The 13,545-nt window shown below is 34.1% G+C and overlaps 1 protein-coding gene across 1 annotated transcript in view; it reads left to right on the top strand.

Moving 5' to 3' along the window:
• LOC106079115 (vacuolar protein sorting-associated protein 41 homolog) overlaps positions 1 to 13,545 on the top strand; it is a 30,417-nt gene that overhangs the window by 1,791 nt on the left and 15,081 nt on the right. Inside the window, exons 2-7 of the mRNA XM_013240245.2 lie at positions 9,728 to 9,817; positions 11,611 to 11,706; positions 12,035 to 12,118; positions 12,269 to 12,343; positions 12,967 to 13,098; positions 13,290 to 13,412. Coding sequence (XP_013095699.1) covers positions 9,728 to 9,817; positions 11,611 to 11,706; positions 12,035 to 12,118; positions 12,269 to 12,343; positions 12,967 to 13,098; positions 13,290 to 13,412 — 600 coding nt within the window. The remainder of the gene's footprint in view (positions 1 to 9,727; positions 9,818 to 11,610; positions 11,707 to 12,034; positions 12,119 to 12,268; positions 12,344 to 12,966; positions 13,099 to 13,289; positions 13,413 to 13,545) is intronic.

Here is a 13,545-nt window from a genome sequence, read left to right as displayed (position 1 = left end):
CCCTGATGGAACCCTCATGGAGTCAGTGTGGGGCTAACATTTAGGGGCCTGAAAGGGCTGAACACATGGGCCCCATTTGGGAGGCGAACATTAGCCCAAATGGGAATCCTTAGGGCTGAGTCTAGGCTCAGTTTGGGGGCCCAGAGAAGCCCTGATGGAACCATCATAGAGCTAGTGTAGGGCTCACCATTCGTGTGAGGTGTCCATAATTAATCCCTATTACATTATGACCCTTCATTCTTCCCAAAGAGGTCCACGAAGACTTCCAAGGGGTCTACGAAAAAAAAAAAGATTTGGGTTTCTATGACATATAATTTGACAGCAGTCACAAGTATAACAACTAGAAAGCTAGTTCCACAATTCAGGAACATTACGCACGAGTGTAAATAGTTAAATTCCTCACATTAAGTACAACTGTACATTTGTGGTGAAATGTTGCAATATGAAAAGACAATAGCAAATTTAAAAAATAATCGTTAAATTGGTTTCAGAAATTGCTAACTCTAGTAATTCCTCAATTTAGAATGTGAAAAAAAAGGAAAAGTGAATGTATAATACAGTATAAATATGAATTAAAAGACATTATACAGTTAACTAGCGTATTTTTCTAAGTTGTAAGTACACACACACACACACACACATACATATATATATATATATATATATATATATATATATATATATATATATATATATATGCGGCCCCCCATTCCAAAAATTTTGTTAATGCGGCCCTCGATACAAAAAGGTTGCCCACCCCTGATTTACACGATCGGAAATATTTACGGGCCCTAAATATGAGAGCGTGTATGTGTCGGTGGCGGCTCCCCGACAAAATAGCGGGAGCAAAATAGCGCCGCCAAAAAAATGGCGTGAAAAAAATCTCTTAAATTTAACATATGCACAAATTATGCAATAATTATAATAAGCTGCTGATTTTTTGTGATGGAAAATAAATGTTAAAGTACTCTCTTTCTCTGCAAATATGGCATACTTTTAGAACTACTAATGCTGAAGAAGATAGAGACCACAACAAAAATGCTATTCAGGACCTTCACTTAAATAAGTCCGGTACTTTTATACACATTATATATAGCCTAAGTATGCCCTACTTAGTCGGGAAATTATAATTAAAAAGTGCAAAGTAAATTATGCGACTTGCTCAATCGGACCTGGACGTAAGGGAAATTACCAAAGGCCTGGAAAGTGGCCACGATAGTCCACGATAGGAAATGCGGCCGACCGACCTGACAGCTATAGACCAATATCCCTAACATCGTTTGTAGGGAAAATAGCTGCAAGAGTGATAAACAGAAGACTCATGTGGTACTTGGAAGAAAGCAAAATCATCGCACCTGAACAGGGCGGGTTCAGGCAACATAAAAGTGCAAATGATCAAGCGATGGTGTTTATGCAGTCAGTAGCTGACGGTTTCCCGAGAGGTACGGTAAGACGCAAGGGCGAATTGACACTGTCAGTATTTTTAGATCTTAAGCCTATGACAGAGTTTGGAGACAAGGATTATTGCTAAAATGAATGAACCTCGGAGTATGCTCAAATATGTATCGGTGACTAAAAAACTTCCTAACAGACAGGACAGTCCAGTCGCGCTACGTACGGATCTAGCGTGTCTCGCAAAAGAATACTTGAGCAAGGTTTACCGCAGGGCTCATCATTATCATGTACGCTTTTCTTAGTCTATATAAACGATTTGATAGAACGATTGAAATGTTGATCTCTGCTCTTCGCTGATGACCTGCTAATCTGGCAGACCGGGATATCCGCTGCAGCTCTCAAGGCGGAAATCCAACGTGACCTCGTCACGATTTCGTTCTTTACCCGTATGTGGAAAATGGAAATAAATTGTACTAAAAAACCCCAGTTCAGACCCTATTCACATTGGGAAAAGACATCCACCAAGCAGCCATAAATCTAAAAATTGATGGGACCACGCTTGAATCGGACCCACGGCCCTGGATCCTAAGCTGGTTATGTCTGATCATTTGTAAGAAGTACGACAAAAAGCCTTAGAAAGATTGAACGTCATAAAGCTAATGGCGCGGTAAGGTCGCAAATCAAGTTAACGCCTCGCAAACGTCTCTAGTGGGCTTAGACTTTAAAAAAAAGGATGTCTTCGCCCCACCCCACCCAATCGGCTAACAGGGGAACGACATAATATAAAGATCGGTGTTTTAATTTTAATTATATAGATATTTAATTGATTCTGTTACCAAGCTGTGATTTCTACAAATAAATTAGAACGCCCCCCCCCCCAGATCGAAAGTTTATGCCATCGCCAACTCCCCATCCCACCAGATTGGCCAACATACTAAATGGGGGGGGGGGCGAAATAATCTAGAAGCAGGTTGAAAAATAATTAATTAGTATATATTATTAACATAACTAATAAATTCGTACACAGATTGTGTGATTTCTTTACTAAAATTCGTTCCCGAAGGGGTGGGGGAGCTGAGGGGGGGGGGCGATTGCTCCTACCTCCCCCCCTGGATCCGCCAATGAATTGGGGCCATTGTGTTTAGCCCTTTCAGGCCCCTTAAAGTTTGTCCCTTACTGGCCTCCACTAGGGCTTTATCTTTGCCCCCTGATTGTGCCCAGAATCACTCTTTAAGGGCCCCCATTTGAGCGACGATCAACCCCCGAAATAGGGCCCATGTCTTTAGCCCTTTCAGGCCCCTCAATGTTTTCCCCTGTTAATGGCCCCATGTCTGTTTATCAGGAATTCATCTGGGCCAACTTACTGAGCCCAGGCTTACCTCTAAAGGCACCCTTTCGGGCCAACATTAATCCCTAAATGGGTCACATGTGTTTAGCCCTTTCAGACCCCTCAATGTTCGCCCCTCTTACTGTCCCCACTTCAGTTTTGTCAGGACTTCAATGTTTGCCCCTCTTACTGGCCCCTCATGGGTTTTAACCGGAATTTATCTGGGCCCCCTAACTGAGCTACTAAGCCCAGACTCACCATTTAGGACCCCTGTTGTTTGGGTCAATTTTCACCCCCCAAATGCAGCCCATGAGTTGTAGCCTTTTCAGGCTTCTCAATATTTGCCCCTATGAGGGTTTCATCTGGGTCCCCCGACCCCAAGTTCACCCCTAATGGCACCCTTTTGGACCAATATTAATCCCTATATGGGTCACATGTGTTTAGCCCTTTCAGACCCCTCAATGTTCGCCCCTCTTACTGTCCCCACCGGTTTTATCAGGCCTTCATTGGGCCCCCTAACTGAGCACAGACTCACCATTTAGGACCCCTGTTTTTTGGGCCAATTTTCATCCCCCAAATGGAGCCCATGAGTTATAGCACTTTTAGGCTTCTCAATGTTTGCCCCCTTACTGTCCCTAAAAGGGTTTCATCTGGGCCCCCTGAGCCCAAGCTCACTCCTAAGGGCCTGCTTGGGTCAACGTATGCCTTCAATTAGGGCCATTGTGTTTAGCCCTTTGAGGCCCCTTGAAGTTTGCTCCTTACTGGCCTCCACTAGGGCTCCATCTGGGCCCCATGATAGTGCCCACAATCACCCTTTAAGGACCCCCATTTGAACAATGATGATCCAAAATGGGGGCCATGTTTTTAGCCCTCGCAGGCCCCTCAATGTTCGACGCTCTTACTTGGTTTTATCCGAAATTCATCCGACCCCCCTATCTGAGCCAAGGCTCACCTTTCAGGGCACCCTTTTAATCTAACATTAATCGCTAAATGGGTCCCATGTGTTTAACCCTCAATGTTCGCCCCTCTTACTGGCCCCGCATGGCTTTTATCCTGAATTCATCTGGGACCCTATCTGAGCCCAAACTCACCCTTAAGGACCCCTATTGTTTGGGCCAATTTTCATCCCCCAAATAGAGCCCATGAGTTACAGCTCTTTCAGCTTTCTCAATCTGTGCCACTATCTGAGCCCAAGCTCAACCCTAAGGGCACCTGTTTTGGGTCAATGTTTGTTCCCCAGATGGTGCCCATAAATTAAGCACTTTCAGGCCCCTCAATGATCACCCCTCTTACTGGCCCCACATGGGTTTCATCAGTGCCCCTTAATTGAGCCCATGCTAACCCCTAACAGCAGAATGGGGCACATGTGTTTAGCCATGTCAGACATCTCCAAGTTTGCCCCTTACATACAGTAGTGGGCATAGATCAATAAAAAAAATGTATAGATCTATCATACTAGGTTTAGATTTGTGTGTGTGTGTGTGTTTGTGTGAAAGAAAAAAAACAATTTAAATACCATCTAGATCTATATATGGACTAATGATTACATTTTAAATAGATCTATTTAGTAATATTTTGATTACGATTTAAATTAAATAAAGTTGAAATCTAAATTGGCCTACTAGCCTATAAGTCTTATCTACATCTATCTGAAACTATTGAGTGTTGTCAGTAACTGTTGACGCAAGTCTTCTATACTGTACTCTTGTAAAGAAAAAATAAATAAATCCAATTTTAATAATAAACATACCAGTGTACCATACACACCATACACACGTTCACGTGCTAATGAAATAATGCATCAACATATAACAGAAATTAAAAAAAAAAAACAACACAAAGACAGATCCTTAACATTTTATTAAGACATATTAATTCTTAGAGTAAAGAAAAAAAAATCATTACAAAAAAAAATTAGATCTAGAAATAATCTACATTTGCTCTATAATTTGCACTAGATCTAGTAAATGTATGGGTTGTTTAAATAAAATAGATCTACATTTTCAAACGCTATCGAACTTTTTCAGAACTATATTTTATAGTTGGCAACAAAAGAGAACTCATTTTATTTTATTTTTTGGTTTGAGTGGTATATATCTAATTTATCGGTAACCAACCAAGCCAATCTGGCAACAGTTGCAGTTTGTAAATATTGACGCTCATTGCGGAAATTGCCGATTCAAGATTGTGTTTTTTGTAGTAGTAGTACTAGTGAGTTCGAAATCCGCGTATAAACACCGGAAGTAGTATTCCATTTTTCATATAAAACCTGCATAGGTCCATAAACGTTGGTATTTTGAATTTCATAGTAAAATTACATTTTTATTTTTTTTTTGTACAAAATTTGTGCTCAATGTGCTCTAGAATGTTAATATTTTCAAATGGCATGTCCCGATTATTCCAGTGTTGGCTTGTTTTTATTAAAATGAAGATCAAATGACTGCATATTTTTGTTTTTATGTTTGTCAATTGAAATAATCCGTGTTTCATCCTTTTTAAAAGAGGCTCATCTGGGTAATTACTTAAAGATTCGTAATTGATAACTTAGAAGCATATTTTCAATCAGATTTAATTAGAAAAACGTCTTCGAGTGAAGTCCTCTCGATTCACTCAAATATGTGACCAATTATCGATAGTTGACATTTTTCAGCACTGAACACTATATTTTTGGACAAGTTGGCAGAAACAAAATTATCCATGAAAACAAGAGCTTTGCTAAAACATATATACATCCATCACTGTCAGTACGTATTTAAATCCATCTCAATCGGCCCCCTATTTATAACCATCTATGATTTGAATAATTTCTTTTTAAAAGCAATTGATTAATCTAAATATAAAATTAATTATTTTTACATAAGGTTAAATAATTTTCTAATTATTCCAATTCAATACAATATATGATTTAATGTAATCTATACAATTTTAAAAAATTCTTAGTTATCTTTTAAATAAGTTTGTACCACTAGTCATTGGTAATGTTCATAGAATTTAAGCTTTGTTTGCATCATATAATTATCAACTACTCTAGTTAGGTTATTATTATTTCACTATAATTTTTTTTTACTATTATTATTATTATATTTTATTACTATTAATTTTAAGATTTTTTGATTAAAATATTATATAGCTATTATTGTTAAATACAAAAATATAAGAAATTGAATTACATTTTTAAAGGCAATACTAAGGTTTGTTTTTCACATTTAGGTGAAACATCAAGGACACTTTACACTGCATTAAAAATTGCTAGATGCACCAGAGTTTCTATTTAACTCTCAGATTAATGCTTTTAGTTGTCCTCTAAATTAATTATCAAATCATGATATCTCTACTGTTAGTAAACTCCACTCAATTTTTAAATCAAACTATACCTCAGTCTACACTGGGCATATTAATGAGTTTCTCATTACAAAGGGATTTTTCAGGCCCATTAGTATGTATAAAAAAATGTGCTTCACCACAATACTTGGGCTGAAAGAATCTTAGGTTTTTTAATTTATTATCATGAAAAGCACCAAATGCTAAAATGGCTATTTTTAGATGGTAAGACAAAAGTCAATGGCAACAACGCTTGCATTATCTTTGCACTAAAAAAGAAATGAGCAAGAGATACATTTTCTTTTTGTTTACCAAGAAAAAGATGTGGGGAAATTATTATTGCACTAAAAAAGAGATGAGCAAGAGATAAATTTTCTTTTTGTTTACCAAGAAAAAGATGTGGGGAAATTATTATGGATTAATTAATTTAGTGTGGACAGATGAGCAAGAAATGAAATGGCAAATGAAATAAAAGCTGCTTTGAAAGATGTTGGTGTGCCTATTCTTAAAGAAAATATATTGTTTACAACAGCAAATAATCTAAGAATCTGTGAGATTACCCATAGCCTATTAGAAAAATTATGGAATTATGGATGATGTTGAGATTATAATTATTCTTTAATTGTGATACTATTTTACATTTCCTTAAATGTATTTTAATTTTATTTGATTGATTTGCTGATGTCTGTTATGATTGTAAATATGCTATTTTATTTCCAAAAAAACAACAAACATTTGTTGCAATAAAAAAAATCTATTTTGATTAATAATCAACCCATAAAATAGAATATCTTGACATTTTCTTACATAAAATCATGCATTAGGTATTAATATTTAGAATGCATCTATTCTTTTCATAATATTAATTATGTTCTTCATTAACTTGTGTTGCAGATTTGATATAGATTTAAAAATTATTTACTTCATTCTTCAAAAATTACTTAAAATCAAAGCATTACTTTTCAATTTTTTAAATAATATTTTCAGCATAATAATTAATTCATACTTTTAAAGTATAGATACCAGACACTTAAATAAAAAAAAAATTCTCTTTCAAGATTTAAATCTTTCAAAATGAATTTTTAACAAACATAAGTACTTTTCAATTACAAATAGTGTTTTACTATATATTCATTAAGAGTACACTTATATTTCTTTAAATAATAATTATTAATCCTATCAATACATTCAAAATTGATTCAATGTTACATGCAATAAAGAGAAACTCAAAACAAAATTAAAAAAAAATTGAGGATCATTCTTGTCACAAAATTAGATAAATTGGCAGCACAAACAAAAAAATACTCTTGACCTATTTCCCAGTTTGATTCAACTTCCGGTAGTGAACAGAAATGACATGGATCTAAAAAATCAAGACTTTCCCCCTCTCAAATAAAAATTAATATCTCCCCTTCCACTTGTCATACAATGATAAATTTAATATGGTTGGAAATATTTTTTCAATCCCTATTCAACCATATAGGTTTTATTAGTATATTGTGAGTTTGAATTTTTTATCGAACTACCTATAGTACAGTAGAGTCAGAGTTAAAGTTAAGTAGAGTACAGTAACTCTACATTACAGTAGTACAGTCTACAGTAGTACTACTAATGAGTCTAATGTAGATCTAGGACAACCAGGTTTATTATAAATTATACTTTTATTTATACTTATACTTATAGACTTATACTATAGTATAGTATAATTAAAGTATTTTATAGTTATAATTATACTACTGACTACTTATAGTACTTATACTACTTATAGATTATAGTTATAGTTATACTGTTATGTTATAGTTATACTAGTTATAGTATTATATTTATTTTTATAGAGTCTAGATACTAAGAAAGATTAGTAACTCAAGTAACTGACTAGTTCACTAGTAATCTAGACTCTAGTAGTATTGTAAGACACTAGAACTAGTAGAACCAGAATCTAGTATGATGACTAGATCTAAATAAGTAAATTCTAAATCTAAGTCCTAAGTTGACTAAACCAAGGCCAAGATATATTAAATTAAGTCTAAGATTGATATTATAACTACTAGATCTATAACTGATAACTTGACTTCTTCTAGATTGATCATCAGCTGCTCAGCAGATTCATGACTTGACATGAATTTAGTCTATAGATCTAGATCTATATTATATCTAGATTCTAGATCTACCCATAAATACTATAATTATAATACTGGTCCTATACTCCTATCTAGAGTTATTAGTATAGTTATAGCCTATAGTTTGCTATAGTAGCTATACAGAGTATACAGTATACACATACAAGTCTAGACAAGCTACTACTACTTTAACTACTAGCTAGATCTATATTAGACTGTTACTGTTGTGTATAGAGTTGTAGACTATTAGAGTGTAATAGAGTCTAGATCTATAATGATCTATATAGATTCTAGATATAGATCAGTAGACTAGATCTAGACTAGTAGATCTACTACTAAACTAAATCTAATATTATATAGTCTAGAATCTAGATCTGATACCATATGATATAATATGTTGAATTTGACAAGCTCTCATCCAAGTCACAAGAAAGATGATGCCTATTATAAGCTATTCTGACAAGATGAACATCTAATTTTTCGACTCAGGACCGGACACAACAGAATGATACAACATATGTACCAGAAGCTCAAAATTGGAACCAGTGAAATCTGCCCATGTGGAGTGTCACCAGAGAATGCTGACCATGTCCTCCAAAACTGCTCTCTTTACCAAGAGGCTCGTGCAAGACTTTGGTCCCAAAACACCTCAATAGAAAGAAAACTATATGGAGAGCTCCATGATTTGGAAAACACTGCACAGTTTATCTCATATATTGGTCTAGTCATCAGAATGCTCCAACATAAAAATGAAAAAGAAGAAGTTCACTTTTAAGATGATGTGTTTTACTTTACCTTTTACTTTCACTTCTGACAGCATATTTTGATAACTTGTTAACCTATAGAACTAGATTGCAAGTAAACAACTAAACTGATGTAGGTGTATATTTTAAATTATAGAACTTAAAATAACTAACTTATAACTAAATATAACTTTCATAGCAATATTTACGAATTTAACTCGAGATGAAATGAAATAAACGGATTTTTAAACAAATCTAATTCACTATAAAATTACGTCCTTAAACTTCTTTGGGTCATCTCTCATTCTTAACATAGATTATGACAGAAATGCTCCCTTTCTTCATCATCACTGTGGAAAAACGCACACCATAACACCCAACAACTAAAAAAAAAGACTAGAAAGATGCAAAATTAATTAATAGAGCTTTGAGATTTAAAAACAAAATAATATTCACATTTGACGAACAAAATTAGTAAAATCACTTAACTTAGAGACACATCTAGACAATACTGAAAAGTAAAGAAGCATTAATAAAACATTAAACCATAATTTACAAATACAAAAGCACAACCTTATAAAACACTCAGACACTAAAATAAATGCACATTTCTTATTCCATAAGCTATGACAAATTTTTACAAGTGCTTCTCTTCCCTAGTGCAATTAGAGCAGGGTACAGGTTACCTGAATCGGCCTGTAAAACCAACTATTCAGCACATTTTAAGTCTCTAATTAACATGCAAAACTAGATTGCTTCATAGCTTTTTTTTTTTTTTTCAATGTTTCTGTTTTCTTTTATGTTGTATTTTTTTTTTACAGGCAACACTTACCAAAAATGGTACAACTGCCAGTAATGAAGTTGAAGATGATGATGAAGAAGACTCTTCTAGTACAGAAGATACTGATGAGGTAAAAAAAACAACAACAATTATTGGAGATTTTCATTCTAAAGGTTATTTACAGAATCTGCTCTTTGTTTACATTATCCTATTTAATTCTACAGTTGAAAAAAAAAAAGTAAACAAAAATTGTATGATTTTTAAAATGTATAGTTTTTCAATGTGTAGGGTAACCACCAGACACCTACATACCAAAAAGAGGACAAAGCTTTTACAAAGGAAGGAAAAAAAAAGACAAAGTAAACATTAAAAACTGTTCTTCTATTTATTTATAGGAAATCATACGCTGTTAGGTTACTTTCTATCATATTTCTCAGAAAAAAAAGACATTTTTGCAGTAGTCCATTATTTACACTCCATGCAGAACATTCTCTTCAAAGTACTTTGTGAAAAGAATACCTTTCAATGTCAAGGCATAATTTATTTATCTCATGTCCACTGTGCATTCATCAGCCAAAACACTCTCTCATCGTTGGCCTGGGAATACAAAAGAAAAATTCACAAATACTACTGAGCTCTGTGTAACAAATTTCATTAGAACAGCTTTGTATATACACACAGCATTGTCCATAAAGAAGCTTATCTAAAAACTTTATATTTCTGTCTTGAAAAAGATTTCAAATTGCAGCACTGGTTAAACAATGTAACATTGTTGACATCAATACCTCTTTCCTTTAGGTACTGTATGCATGACAATAACTCATCAAATGACATGTCTTTTAATGTACTTGTATCTATAAACATCCATTGAAAGCACTAGAATTCCTTGAATGGTGCCATTGATTTCTTCAAAATATTAAATGCATTTTTGGTATGTAGATTGAGTGTGTTTCACAAATGCCATCTATTTGTCTTCCTAGCCTTCTTTGCATTTTTTCAGAAGTCTTCATTTGATCTGATAGTTCACACTCTCCTCTTATTTTACAACTAGTACTAACATTAGCCGAAATCTTGAATGTCAATAATTATTAAACAGAAATGTGACAACAGGGAGTACGCAACGTTGATTGGTTGATGCTATATATTAAGGGTCTCTAGTTGGCTTCTTTCATTCGTAGAATGACTATGGTTTATCTTGTAGAGCACTTTTTCATTTGACATTAGAGCCCTATTCTGAAGGAGACATTTTTGTCCACATTTAGCGTGAGTAAAGGTAGCATTTGGGTGGTAGAGGGACCATCCATTATTCGTTTGGCTCGCTTTTCCTTTGAGCTAATGCCAATGCTTTTTGCTGTAGCTTTCTTTGTCACCATCTCTTGGCCTAGTGCATTCTAGGGCTACGTCTTCTCAGTAGTCAATATCAATGTCCACTGCTTTGAGGTTTCATTCAATTACATTCACATATCGGAGATGGTGGCGTTGTCCAAGGATGTTCACTCTTTCCTGCTATGTGATTCTCACGTGCCACTCATGCGTTGAAGCTCTAAATCTTTTCTTCTTTTTATGTTAAGGGAGTGTTTGTATTTAAACCAGGAGATAAAAAGTATTCAATTCAATTATAATTATATGCCATTGCAGTGAACAACAGTGAAAATGCCTGCCAGTCTAATAATCAACTGCCTTTACTTTCCCCAACTAATTTCAGGTACCCATTAGACTTGGGTATTCTCATGGGTGCTAAAAATCCAGAAACTCAAAATCCCAGTCTTCACCAAGATTTGAACCTGGGACCCCTTCTGTTCAGAATCCAGTATTCCAAGCAATTTACCACTCAGTCACTATACCCCAAATATATCATTTCAACTGTTTATTAGTGCATTATGTGGTGTTAAGGAGCTACATTGTTTTCTGTCTTTATTGCAGGATGTTGAACCTAAGCTTAAATATGAAAGGTTAGCCAATGATGTCACCAGCATTCTCAGTAAAGATGCAGCCAGTTGTATAGCAGTTCATTCAAAGGTTTGTATATAAGGCCAGACTTTGTTTTACAAATGCCATTTTGGTGAAATCCAAATGGGCACACAGCTCTCTCATTCTCTTTCTTTTCTATTTTAAATTTAGAGACTTTTTAAAATGAGTGTGTCACATTTTACTTTCCTCAACTAATGTCTGATTCTTATTAGAGTTGGGTGGACTCAGGGGCATCCTAAAAAAGTAAACTTACTCTTGGTTTGTTCAATTTAAAAAATATTATTTAAAGGAAACTAAAATAAATATCTCACACTTGTATATTTTTTCTTATTATTTTATTTATTTATTTATTTTTTTTTTTTGGTTTGCTTTCAAGTTTCTGGCATTAGGAACTCACTGGGGAACAATACATATATTAGACCACATAGGCAACAATATTAGAGATAAGGAAGTTTCAGCAGTAAGTAATGCTTTGTCATAAATCTTTAGTGTATCTATTTGTACAGATTTGTTACCTTTAGTAATAGACAATAGTTTTAAAATACTGTAACTAGTTGAAAACGCAGAAAATTCCATTTAAAAAATCTGCTTTCTTTTTCTTTTATTATAGCACACAACTACTGTTAACCAGATTAGCATTGACGCCAATGGAGATTTCTTAGCCAGCTGTTCAGATGATGGACGAGTAAGTGGTACAAAAGAATTTTTTTTTTTTTAATTTTAAAGACTGTACAAAGTCTTCGTAGATGTAATAACTATTTAAAACATAACATCGTTTTTGTAAACTTAAAACCATTTAAAAGGACAACGAAAGCCTTGGTAAACAATAATAAAAGCAAATGACAGATTTTATCATTTTTATTGCTTAACTTATTCATTTTTGTTAATTCTATGACTTTTTTTTAAATTAAAACTAATTAAAAAAAAAATTAATCTTAGTCTTATGAAGCAATTAAACTACTAAACACACACAACTTAAGCTAAAAATGCTATCCATAGGGCAGATGGTGTAATGGCCATCTTTTTCTGTGGTTAACAAGCGTCCAATGTGGTCAGCACAATGACCAGCCGCCTTTACTTTCCCCTACGTATGTCGAATACCCATTCGAGTTTGGCATCCTAAAAATCTTGAAATCCAAAATCCTACTCTTCATCAAGATTCAAACTCAAGACCGCTCAGTTTGGAAGCCAAGGACTTTACCACTTGGCCACTATGCCCCACAATTAAAGCTAATAGCATAAGTTATTAGTTATACTTTTTAAATTGAATCAAAGTAAATGAGTTTTTCTTTTATTTGTTCATAATAGGTCATAATTACAGGTCTGTATGCTCCAGAAAACCAGGTTGTACAATTTGATCGACCAGTGAAGGCTATCGCTCTTGATCCTTTGTATTATAAACCCAACAGTAAAAAGCAATATGTGACTGGCGATGATAAGGTATTATTAAAAAATGTGTATGAACATGATTTATTAAAATCTTTTAAGATACAAAATTATTTGATTTACTATTTTTTTAAAAAAATGAAAAGCTACAATTGTAAAAATGTTTTAAAACTTTGCATTTTTATTTAAAACATTTTTAAACAATATTTATTTGTGAATACATTTCCACTTCTTCACCATCCCAGTTGATTCTGAATGAGAAAGGTGGCTTGTTTAGTCGTCATAAGATGCATATTATTCACCAAGGTGAAGGCCCAATCAGAAATATAAAATGGGGTGGAGAGTTCATTGCTTGGGTCAATGACAAGGTAAGCAAGAGCATTTTATTTATGGTTTTTAGATTTCTTTTAAATTATCCATACATTTTATATGTAGATAAGTGATAGACTGTACATTTGGAGCATGGGGTGCTCTTAGCTTAGATTAGGTTTTACTCATAAA

Source organism: Biomphalaria glabrata, chromosome 1 (assembly GCF_947242115.1).
Source record: "Biomphalaria glabrata chromosome 1, xgBioGlab47.1, whole genome shotgun sequence".
Lineage (NCBI taxonomy): Eukaryota > Metazoa > Mollusca > Gastropoda > Planorbidae > Biomphalaria > Biomphalaria glabrata.
Note: the sequence above shows the minus strand (reverse complement) of the source record. Positions and strands in the feature narration are given on the sequence as shown.